The sequence below is a fragment of the Montipora foliosa genome, chromosome 12 (genome assembly GCF_036669935.1).
Source record: "Montipora foliosa isolate CH-2021 chromosome 12, ASM3666993v2, whole genome shotgun sequence".
Taxonomy (NCBI): domain Eukaryota; kingdom Metazoa; phylum Cnidaria; class Anthozoa; order Scleractinia; family Acroporidae; genus Montipora; species Montipora foliosa.
Window position 1 is genome coordinate 6,023,427 of NC_090880.1, and position 12,490 is coordinate 6,035,916.

Below are 12,490 nucleotides of genomic sequence, written 5' to 3' on the forward strand. Positions count from 1 at the left end.
TAACCTATAATTCGTGATAATTTCAAAGAAGAATTGATTGGGTGAAAGTTTCTGCCTGTTTTTCTTAGGTTTTTGTATTCTAAATGTTTTTGCAGAAATATCTCCGTTGCTCGAGTGGTGGTTTACAAAACCACCGTAGAAGATTCATGTAAACTCCTTTTTAGCCTCAGTTCTGATTCTAGCACTGAATTTTTCGGTCCACTTGCTTTATAATGTAGCATCCCAATGTAAGGTTCTTCTTGGTTACAATTTTTCAGATAGGATTGCTTTGAGCGCTTCAAGTTGATCAAAATAAAAAACGGCAAGTTTCATATAATATCAATACGGTTGTTTATAACCTATTTTTAAAAAAAGAACTTAAATAAAATATTTCCTGTAGTACGTGTTCATGTAAATATTTTTCTACTTTTTCTGATTTCCAAGTTTAATATTTCTAAATCAAAATTCGACGACCTGTTCATGTGGACAATCAAGTAAGAGGATGGATATTGAGTTGGAGAATGATCCACTCACTCTCAATTAGTTTCAGTTTAGTTTCAGTTTTAAGCCGGGGGTTTAATAATCATAGGCCCTCCTTCCAAAATAGCGACTAAAAGTAAAATCACGAATTGATAAACTACACAGGAGATTTGTGCAAGCTACAAAGTAAGCAACCTTTATTCGGTGATCTTAGTAAGCTTCATTTCGCCGGTTTTTCTTTTTCAGCTGGGAAAATGTATGGACATTTGTATGGCTAGGGGTTATACGCTTTCCTCCAGCCGTCTGTTAAACATGAACAATCTCAGTCCGTCGTTGCTTCGATAATTAAGTTGTGTTACAAATTTTAGTACTGACTACCTGAACTATTCTCGCTTTTTTGCAACGAGGACTATTTTTCGAATTATTTAAGTAGCCTGCAGAACAGGCGTAATTTTTTGAGTTTTTCATGTGAACGGAGGCGAGCGCTAGGCGGGCGCGAAGTACCAACCGGCAAGCTCCAGAGGAGGAGAGCAAAAAAAATAATTGTATTACTTGTTTTTTCTCCGTAAAGGTCAACACATCAAAATCCACTCGAAAGACGCTAAGTTAATTCCAAAACAAGTTAAAATCTAAAAGAAAGGGGTGTGCAGCCACTTTGCCAGCCCTTCCCCCCTCTGTATCCGTCCACGTCATTGCATAAAACAATGTAAAGAACAGCAGAGTCCTTTGGCTAGGAAGAATACACAATACACAGTTTTGTTATTGCACTACCACAAAACGGTTATTACACCACCACGGGACGTCTCTCGTTGTTCGGCTCCGGATTATAGCCGATAACTTCCTGGTAAGACGGTGGCGGCACATTTGGCTCTGTGACGGCACTTAAATAAGGAGAGGGAATGCTTTGGGCTGCGGGATCACCGTTTTGAGCGTCAGCAGGGTTGCCTGGTACCGTTGTCATTTCCGACATTGGGTAGCATGAGCTAGCATTGTCAGGAACACTAGAGCTCGCGGCAAACGATCTGCTATTGATAAGGTCTTCAATCGGATCCATCAAAGTTAATTCCACCTGTCTCGGTGCTGTTTCACTAATGTACATCTTCTTCTTCAAGACGTACTGTTTCTTAGCTGTTCTGGCTCTAAACAGCCAGCGGTAAGGCCAAGACAACAGAAGAAAGGTGGCGATCCAGTAGAACCGACGCCGCATCCAAAATGGCTTAACCTCCGTGGATACGTACGCAGTTATGCGCTTCTTTAGACCAGGAATTTCTTTACTCGCCTTGTGAGAGGTGAACTGATCGAAAATTTTATAGGCTTGTAAGTGATGCTCCACTTGTCTTTTATAGTCGTCTTCAGTTTCTTGGTCACCGAAGAGGATCCTGGGATAGAACTTGACACGTGTCAGGGCAACACAGCTCATGGAGGGAGTGTCAGTCTTAGAAACGTCCACCCATGAGTTGAATCGGAACTCTTCGTGTCCGACGAACGACACGACTTTCACTACGTAAGTCTCCGTACGCGTTTGTGAATGTCCATTCGAGTCAGTATAACGAACAGTCCTCTGCCGCTGTTCGTAGTGATAACATGTTATAGTTATGTTAATTTTCGGGGGAACTTCCTGCATGCGTTTAATGTACGTCTCTTCGTTCTCATCCATGACGTTTTTAAGGTATTTTAGCTCGCGGGAGAAGAAGCTTTCTATCACAACGATCACAAAAGAGACACCAAGCATCACCAAGCCAAAGATTTTCAAAATGTAAAAGACATAGCCGTACGTGGTGCAATGAGTTGTTTCGCAACCAACCAAGTAAATAAGCCAAAAGTTAAATGAGAAATACATGTGAAGAGAAATAAGTCTCCTCACACTTTTAGCATTGCTGCAAAGACCTTGTTCACGTTTGAGGTCTTTCATTGCGGTTTTCCCTTGATATTCTTCAACGGCTTGCCGGTATTCTTGGACGGCTTGATCAAATTCCTCTTGATTTCTGGCAGAGGCCGCTATCTGTAGTCGCTCTTCGCATTCTTCCTCGATGTCTTGCGTTTCTGTCCGGTACTTTGCTCTATCTTTGCATTCTTTGTATAATCTGGTACAAAAGGAACAGCTCCAAAATACAAACGGCAGCAGGAATTGCACAAAGACAGTTAGACTAATCACCACTGGAATTACAACAGGGTTTTCATCCAAGGGTGGAGAAGTAGTTCCAGAAGCGTGATCCATAGTCGCTGCCGAATATTCTCTTATACAAGTAAATCCAAGTTTAACTGAGATTATTTTGTAGTGACTGTGTATAGTATGTTTGACTGCACCCTACGTGATGACAGCCACAGTGACTTCCGGACTGAGTATAGAAAAATGTAGGAGGAAAAATAAAGAATTTAACGCATGTCCGGTCAATTGGTTGCCTTGGTTCCTAGTTACGAAAGAAAAGTTACGCGAGAGATGATTTAGTCCGGATTTCCGCGAGAAATTTACATTTTAACATATTTACACACACATTTCTGTCGTAGTGGAGAAAATTCTGAGAAAAAAAATTAGCTTCGTACGTTTATGTAAATTATATTGCCCATAGATTTGGGTATTAAATTATTAAATTATTGTCTCGTGTGATGCATTTATCGCCGTCATGAATGAAAGTGCACGTGTGTCCCGCATTGTACGTGATGTCTTGCAATTGTAACGCATCACATATTGAGTCGACAATCCCTGTCACTGTAGCTGTTAGACATTTGTTTATTTTTCACTTAAAAAAAAAAATAGTGCACACGTAGACGAGATATCGGACTGGACATACCACTTGTGGAGTGAACCACACTAATTCCGTTTTATATGTTGAGGTTAAATATTTTTCTCGGTTTAAATTGTTTCAAACTAGTTTGATTTTTACTTTCCTTTGTTTCAGATTAGGATAATGAGTACAAGAAAAAGAAAATAAAAATCAAACTGGTTTGAAAAATGTCAGTAAACCAAGAAAAAATTTGAACCACAACATATACGTCTGTGGTTGGGATTTAAATCTTTATATTTACGTGTAATGTATGGTCGTCATTTTGTCTCAGAAGTGAAATTTTGGGCGATTTAGATGGGGTTTTGAGTTCACCGTTGACAGTGTCTCAAATGTAAACAGAACTGCATGCGATAAAATTTGGAAAGTGTCCGGGTGAGTATAAAACAGTTACTACGGACTGCGGACTGCGGACTGGGTGTAAGACAAAGACGGGGTATAAAACGCGAACTGCGGACTGGGTATAAAACGAGGACTGGGTATAAAACACGGACTGAAGTTAAAATTTCTTAATTTTCCCGGTTGCTCCGATTGGGACATACATTGTAAAAAGAAAACGTACCTGAATTTTCTAAAATTTTACCTAAAATTTTACCTGAATGGCTTGAACGGACCCTAGAACAAGTCAACTATTATAAACACTGTTAACCTGCGATCAGGCGTACTTTTCTCCAGACGGGGTGAGAAAAAGTACGCCTGTTACAATTTCTGAACGAATCGTTTGCCGTCCACCTGTCAAGAGTGATGTAAAAATGTGTCATGCTATAAATTTGAGCCAATCAGATTTTACCGGAAATTACCTGCACGTTGCGATTCGAGGAAAGACCCGACGAAAACAAAATAGCTCTCTAGCTGAAATGACTGCGAAGTCAGACTTTATGCATAAAATCATTGAATCCCGCTTGACAGTTGGTGAGGTTTCTTTGTTCAAACCATCAAGGAACAAAGAATGTCGAGATAAAATCGCAGAAAAAGCCCGAATTCTTCACGATATCATCAGGCTCAATCAACAGTAGAATAAACTTTATTTAAACTACAATATTTGAGATGCAAATAAAGATGCTATTAAATTAAATAAAAGGAAAATGGACTTTGAGGGTTGTTAGTAAAACGCGTAACGGCGTAACGGCGTAGCGAGAAACCGCGTAACGAGATTTTTTTTCTTTTTGTTGTTTTTTTTTTTTTCAAAAATAAGAAGTTCAACTAAATATCCGTTTGATACCGCGAAATTTGTAGGCTTTAGATACCGTAAAAACTGTTTTAGAATGTTAAAAAGAAAGCGTTTATTTTGTTTAAACTAGTTCAATAAAGGTTTACTTGTCTTTGTTTTGTCAAACTTTTTAATGGTGTGCAATAGTTTTTTAAAAGATATTAAATGCCCATCAAGATTCAATTTGGAGGTAAGTTTTGCTGCATGTTACAGTAGCCAACTCAATTTATCCTAAAGCAAGAGAAAACTCAGCCTGAGGCTCCGGCGAATACGCTTATGTTGATTCCCCTTACTCCAAAAAAAGAAAGCTGCGGACAATCTTATTTGTTTCGTCACGCAATCGCTGCGCGTGACCGGCCTATAGGAGGTTGCGGTTATGTTTTATTGAGTGAATAATTCAGAACTTCTGTTACTGTAACGAATCAGACTTCTATCCACTGGTCTCTTGGCCTCCTACGCAGCTCCTACACAGACATTCTTACGCCCGTCCTGCAATCGTTCCTCTGCTTTACGAGAGCCTAAGAATAGGCTAAGAATGTCTGCGTAGGAGCTACTCGTCTGCGTGACTCTTTTGACTTGGAGCTCGGCTCCAAGAGCTCTTTTGTTTTTCGGCCAATCAGAGTAAAGTCCAGATTCTGGTCTACGGGCAGGCGACCCGTCAAGGAATTGTATCAGGTGTATTTCCGCCCTCTCTAAAGAAAAGTACACCTGATCGCAGGTAATGAGGTATTCATTATTCAATACCATCAGTTCTTTCTTAATAATGGACAAATATGCTCACCTAAGTTATTTCACAGTGAAGGCTTCTGTCAGAAGCACTCAGGAAACTGCGACCGACAAACATGGCGGTTTTTTCACATCTGACATGACATTTGTGCCTGCCATAGCACCTTTGTGTATGCCTCATAGGTTGTAGGCAATACAAATTTGTGCACGACAGGCAATAGTCGTTGGTGATAGTTTCTTTTGCTTATTTTTGTTTCTCAAAATTGACTTCTTCTAATATAAGGTTTTGCCGAATATCAGCGTTGAACAACATTTGGGAGTAGAGAAATAAACTCATTGGCTAACTGTTCATCTGGGATTAGCGTTAATCGGCTTTTGAACAACCGGGCCCTGAAGTGTTGGAGGTAAGCTGACCTCGATATTGTATGGTTTTTTTTTCGTTTCTCTTATCGTTTTTACAACATTTTATCCAGTCCTTAGGCGGCTCAAGTTTGTGCTGAGTCGGTGTTTAATATCGAGTCAGCAGCCAGTTGTCTGTGTTTGGTACTTAGTCCGCGTTTTATATCTAGTCCGCAGTCTGCATTTTATACCCATTCCATGTTTTATACCCAGTCCGCAGTCTGCAGTCCGTGTTTTATACCCAGTCCGCAGTCCGTAGTCCATGTTTTATACTGACCGGAAAACGAATCGCTACACATAGCAGTACAGGATTGATAGTATCATGTTTTCCATACTTCATTCGCAAAGAGATTAACATTACTTGGTGTAAGCGTCACAAAGTAACAAAGTGACTCTCTACCCCTAACCCTAACCTTACACACCTCGGCTGCTGCCAGTTTCCACCAGGTACTACGATTGTTAAAGTTGCCCTTCCATAATTCAAGTACCTCGCTTAAGCGGTTTAAGAATGCCCTTTATCTTTTCTTTCAAACAGAGAAAAGGTCGGCCTTGGTTTGTCGAACCGCACGGTCAATATCACACCTTTTTCTCCGGTAAACATTGTTTTTTTTTGGGGGGGGGGGATTGTTGTAAATACATGTATCGTCATTGATTATAATTTCACATAATTACGCGCACATAACGTGACAAACGATAATTGCCTAATTACTAATTGACACAGAAACAACTGTGATAAGACAGCATCTGAAGGCCATCGGATTTCGAACTACATGCCACATACTACATATTGTATTGACTGACCACTGCTTTAATTATGCGCTACACTTCTGCTACCAAACGGAATAAAGTTGTTTGAAGCCGATCGCGGATTGAATATTGGTATACACCGATACATTCGAAATCCGTGAGAATCCTCCAGGAATGGCAGAAGAGGCGAAGAGAGAGGAATCGAAGAGAATTAGGACATCAGCCAAGGCAAGATTCACAAGGAAACGAAATGAATTCTTTAAGTCCGTCGATGAAAACAAAGGTATGGAAGCAGTTAAAAGAACCTTTGCGGACTTACATGAAGCTTGGAATATCGTCAAAGGTAAGCATGATATTTATATGATACATTTAGCCGAAGACAAATAGAGCAGAACGAAGCATGGATAAACGAATTGCAAGAATTCTACGAAGAAGCAGCGACTACTCACACGCAGTACGTCAACGACCACAACTTACACGAGCAGAAACGAGTGGAAGAATTTCACAAACAGGAATCAATGAGACTGGAACAAGAAAAACTCAGACGACTATTGGAACAATTTAGTATAAAAAAGAAGTCCATGAAAACTATCTTTGACACATTAGTGAAACTCGCATACGATGCAATGGCATCCCAAAATGCTCCCGAAGCTTTGCGCAAAACCGAAAGAGATTTAGATATCGCGCTCGCGGATTGTAAGGCATTACATAACACAATGCTCGAGCTACTTGACAACGAAGACGTTGAAAAGGAAATCGAATGGATTCGAAACATGCACGCGCGCCATCAAGAGATCAGTAGCCGCATCGAAGGATTTATCTCGGTTAAAATAAACGATACCAAGGCAAAAGACAAAAGTAATCCGCTACAACTCGAAAAAATCAAGATGCCGTCATTTCACGGAAACGTAAGAAATTATCCACAATTCAAAACAGATTTTGAAAAACAAGTCATGCCGTCAATTAATGCCGAGAACGCACCATATGTTCTCCAATCATGTCTTGGAAAGGAACCAGCCGATACGGTAAAAAGCGTCGATGATGATATTACTGCGATGTGGAAGAAAATGGCCGAAAAATACGGCGATCCTGCAAAGGTTGCTGACGTCGTAATGTGCACCATTCAAAACATAAAACCTATCAGAGAAGGCGAAAACAAAAAATTCGTCGAATTTATCAATGTCATCGACGACGGTTACCGAGACTTGAGAAGATTAGATCTAGAGAAAGAAATGACCACAACCAGTTCTGTTAGCATAATAGAAAGAAAATTGCCAAATGACATTAAAAGAGAATGGGCGAAACTGGTAAGCTCCGAACACAGTCCCATCGATAAAAGAGACAAGTTTCCAAGTCTGTTAAGATTTCTTCTTGAGCAAAAACAAGCAATAGAATACGAGAACTCAGAACTACGCTCAAACAGCAACGTTCCAGTAAGGGGTTCACTTCATTATCTAGAGAAAAAGGATGACAAAGTCGCCATCCCAGAAGGACAAGGTACATCCCGCTATAAGCGAAACAAATGCCTATACCATGAAGGTGCTTATCACTGGACTAATGAATGCAGGCTTTATCTCTCAAAACCAATACAGGAAAGGCGTGACACATTAATGGAAAGGGGAGCATGCTGGTCCTGCTTAAAACGGGATCACAGAACTCAAGACTGTAGAGGCAAGAAACCATGTGACGTTAACGACTGCAATAGGTTTCACCACAAAACACTACATGAAGAAGAACAGGACAAAAAATCACCTACTAACATTGTTTCCGCAAGCGGTACTGCAAGTGTGTGCAATAACGAAATTGAAACGTGCTTACTCCAAATACAGAAGATACCTACAAAGAATGGATTTGCAAACGTTTTGTGGGACACGGGAGCGTCATCATGTTTTATCACAAATGCAAAGGCAAGAGCTGAAAACCTCAAGGGTATGAAGGCACAACCATCAATTATCAAAGTAGGTGGCGAAAGTGAAACCGTGAACACTTTTAAGTACAAGCTCTCACTTATTGACAAACAGGGCAAAGCAATCGTGTTCGACGTTTACGGAATCGACAAGATAACCTCCCCCATTCCATCAATCGACGTACAGGGGATCTCTAAACTATTCAAAGACGTACACGAGGAAGATTTAATAAGGCCCACCGCCGGCAGAGGTTGATACCTTGATAGGTTATGAATACGCAGACTTCCACCCCTTAAAGGAACAAAGTTCTGGACATCTACTTTTATTGAGAAATCAGTTCGGACGATGTATAGGTGGAACACACCCAGTTCTTAAAGGAACCAACGAAAAGTCCCTCATTGGAACAACGTACGCCCATCATGTCAAGATGGTAAGAATCTCGGAATACAATGTAAGCCTCGCTGCGGTGGATGCAAGTGTGGGAGATGCTCACTGGGTAGCAATGCCTACACAATCAAGGAAGAAAAGGAGTTAGCATTAATTGAGAAAAATTTAAGCCATGACGCAAAAGAAAAATTCTGGACTGCAGAATATCTTTGGATCAGAGATCCTTTCGATCTCCCAGACAACAGAAGAGCAGCATTCGGCATGCTAATATCGACCGAGAAACGACTTTCTAAAAATAAGAAACACGCTGAAACCTATCAACAACAAATACAGGACATGATAGATAGAGATGTAGCTCGCAAACTAACACAAGAAGAATTGCAGAAATACAAAGGACCTGCTCACTACATTTCACATCACGAAGTGCTGAAACCAGACTCCAAGTCTACACCAGTAAGAATTGTCTTTAACAGCAGTGCCAATTACATGGGTCATGTACTAAACGAATATTGGGCTAAGGGACCCGACCTTTTAAACAGTCTCCTAGGAATACTTATCCGATTTAGAATGAAATAGCATTCATAGGCGATATCAAGAAAATGTACCACACAGTCAGAACGGGAGTGTTAGAACAACACACGCACCGCTTCCTCTGGAGAGATATGGATGTAACTAGGGAACCAGACAAATAGAGGGTTTCTTTTGGAGATAAACCCTCTGGAACTATAGCAACTGTAGCACTACGAAAAACAGCAGAGATGGCTAAAGAAAATTACCCGCAAGCATCTGAGCTCCTCATAAACAATACATACATGGATGATATCATCAATAGCGTTGACAACGTTGAAACTGCCAAAAAGCTCGCGAATGAAATGGAAACCATCTTGAGTTACGGAAACTTCAAAATAAAGGAATGGATATATTCACATGACAAGACTGCTCCAGACCAGGATCTTATATCAACTAACACGAAAACAGCACACGAGAAAGTGCTTGGTATTGTATGGAATCCAATTACGGATAATTTCTGCTTCAAAATCAATCTAAATGTTACACCCAAAGGCAAGAAACGACGCCCCAAACAAAATCAAGATACGACTACTAATACTTCCAAGATTTTAACGAAGAGGATAATTCTATCACAAGTAAATAGTGTTTATGATCCACTCGGATAAGCAAGTCTCACCGTTAGGGCAAAGATTCTCATGAGACGGTTGTGGCTTCACAACCCAAACTTGGAATGGGATGATCCTATACCCGACGAAGATCACCAGAACTGGGCTAACTTCTTCCAGGATCTGAGTAAGATAGAAAAGATTAAAGTGAATCGATGCACTAAACCTAAAGAAGCAACGGGAAATCCAATCCTCGTGATATTTAGGACGGATCTAATGATGCATATGGCGCATGTGCGTATGCTAGATGGAGACTTCTTAATGGAGACCACGCAACCAACCGCATCTTGTCCAAATACCGCCTCGCACCTTCCAAGAAACTATCGATCGACCGGATAGAACTCTGTGGTGCAGTGTTAAATAAAAGATTAAAAACCATAATAACAGAACAATGCAGATACCGTTTCGAAAAATGTTACCACATCACTGATTCCTCAAATCGTTCACTCCATGATCCAAAAAGAATCCTATGAATCCTTTGCCGCAGTGCGGATAGGAGAAATCCAAGAGGGAACCAATACGAAAGACTGGTACTGGACCGCAAGCGAATGTAACATAGCTGATTTGTTAACAAGAGGAAGTAAACCAAACGATATCAACATAAACAGTGCATGGCAAATGGGCCCGAACTCCCTTCAACTACACGAATCTGAATGGCCAATTACGAATAAATACTCGGAACAAAAAGTTCCCATCAATACGATTAAACTGGAACTGTCTTCACCAGCTGTTCAAACTAACACAGAAGATACACTCGCGTCGAGGATAAACATCGAGAAATATTCAGATTACAAAAAATTGCTACGAATTACAGCCCGAATTTTGGCCATGTACAAGAAAGAACTGAAGCCAACATTGAAAAATGCAACACGAACGCTAACAGCAGATGACATCAACAAGTCCGAATGTTTCTGGATTCTGGAATCACAAACTTTGATGCAAAAGGATATCCAATCGGGTAAATACAAGTGGCTCTGCCCTCGCAAACGAGACGACGGAATTTACGTTGTTGGGGGACGTGCTAGAGGATGGGTGGAAATGAGTTATAATAAAAGCGAAATCGTCTTACTACCATATGAGCATAGATTCTCACGTCTATATGCCGAACACATACATTATCGAGGTCATCTGGGAGTGCTATCAACTGCAAGCAAAATACGAGCAAAATTCTGGGTCGTCAAATTGCTGAAATTGGTGAAATCCATCAGAACAAACTGTGTAATATGCAAGAAACTGGATAAAAAACTGAATGCGCAAATCATGGGAAAACTCCCTGTTGAAAGATTAAAACCTGCCCCGGCATGGACCTACACAGCTCTAGATCTATTTGGACCATTTAAGATAAAAGATTACGTTAAAAAACGAACCACTGGAAAAGCATATGGGGTTATTTTCAACTGCCTCGGTACAAGTGCTGTCCACATAGATATTTCACCAGACTATAGTACCGACAAATTCTTAATGGTACTCCGCAGATTCGTATCTATAAGAGGCTATCCGTCCAAAATCTACTCAGACAATGGTTTTCAATTAGTAGCCGCAAGTGAGGAATTAAAGAAGATAGTAAAAAATTTAGACCAACAGAGTTTACAGGAGTATGGATGCATGGAAGGATTTCAATGGGTGTTCTCTTCAGCAGACGCACCTTGGCAAAACGTTGTCTCAGAAGCGTTGATAAAATCAACGAAGAGAGCCATAACAGCAGCCATCGGTGAAAGCATTCTGACATTTTCTGAGTTACAAACTGTGTGTTATGAGACTGCAAACGTACTTAATGAGAGACCGATTGGACGACATCCAACTTCCCCGGATGATAAGTACTTGTTCCCTAACGATCTTCTCCTGGGACGATCCACATCTAAAATACCTAGTGGACCATTTGCATGCACAGCTGATCCACGCCGTCGATTTGAATTCGTTCAAATGGTTACAGACAACTTTTGGAGGAAATGGATAAGAGATTATTTTCCAAGCCTGTTAATACAACAAAAATGGCATACTGCACATAGAAACTTAAAAGTAGGAGACGTTGTTCTTATCCAGGATTCCAATCTAATCAGAAGCCAATGGAAACTGGGAAAAGTATCAAAGACATTCGAGGGACAAGACGGCAAAGTACGCAAAGTTCAAGTACAGTATAAAAACCCAAAACCTGGAGAACCGGTTTTGCAATACAGCGGAAGAGGTTACGTCACAATTGAGAGACCAGTTAACAAATTGGTCGTTCTGTTACCCAATGATGAACACGGCCTATCTGCATAATAACTTGAGCAACACTCTATTACTGTAAACGAAAATATTGGCTTAACTCGTCTTTGGCAGGGGGAGTGTATCGTCATTGATTATAATTTCACATAATTACGCGTACATAACGTGACAAACGATAATTGCCTAATTACTAATTGACACAGAAACAACTGTGATAAGACAGCATTAGAAGGCCATCGGATTTCGAACTACATACCACATACTACATATTGTATTGACTGACCACTGCTTTAATTATGCGCTACACTTCTGCTACCAAACGGAATAAAGTTGTTTGAAACCGATCGCTTATTGACTATTGGTATACACCGATACAATACATAATTGACTCTTAGCCTTAATGGGACACTTAAAGACTCTTATCAAAATCTACGTGTGTCAAATTAGCGGTGAGGCCCAGAGTGTCCGCTGATTTTCAGAAATACTCCA

General features: G+C 40.5%; 3 protein-coding genes across 3 annotated transcripts; 2 read left to right on the top strand and 1 right to left on the bottom strand.

Annotated features, from left to right (window-relative positions):
- Nucleotides 1–628: 628 nt before the first annotated feature.
- On the bottom strand, nucleotides 629–2,788 carry LOC137979766 (uncharacterized). Its single transcript, XM_068827115.1, has one exon. The coding sequence runs from the start codon at nucleotides 2,675–2,677 to the stop codon at nucleotides 1,244–1,246; it is 1,434 nt and encodes a 477-aa protein (XP_068683216.1). The 5' UTR covers nucleotides 2,678–2,788; the 3' UTR covers nucleotides 629–1,243.
- Nucleotides 2,789–6,498: 3,710 nt separating this feature from the next.
- On the top strand, nucleotides 6,499–9,194 carry LOC137980608 (uncharacterized). The gene is made up of 3 exons (XM_068828062.1): nucleotides 6,499–6,667; nucleotides 6,712–8,481; nucleotides 8,659–9,194. The coding sequence occupies exons 1-3, from the start codon at nucleotides 6,499–6,501 to the stop codon at nucleotides 9,192–9,194; spliced, it is 2,475 nt and encodes an 824-aa protein (XP_068684163.1).
- A 1,049-nt stretch (nucleotides 9,195–10,243) lies between these two features.
- Nucleotides 10,244–12,055, top strand: LOC137980609 (uncharacterized). The gene has a single exon (XM_068828063.1). It carries the CDS (start codon nucleotides 10,244–10,246, stop codon nucleotides 12,053–12,055), a length of 1,812 nt encoding a protein of 603 aa, XP_068684164.1.
- The last annotated feature ends 435 nt before the right edge of the window (nucleotides 12,056–12,490 follow it).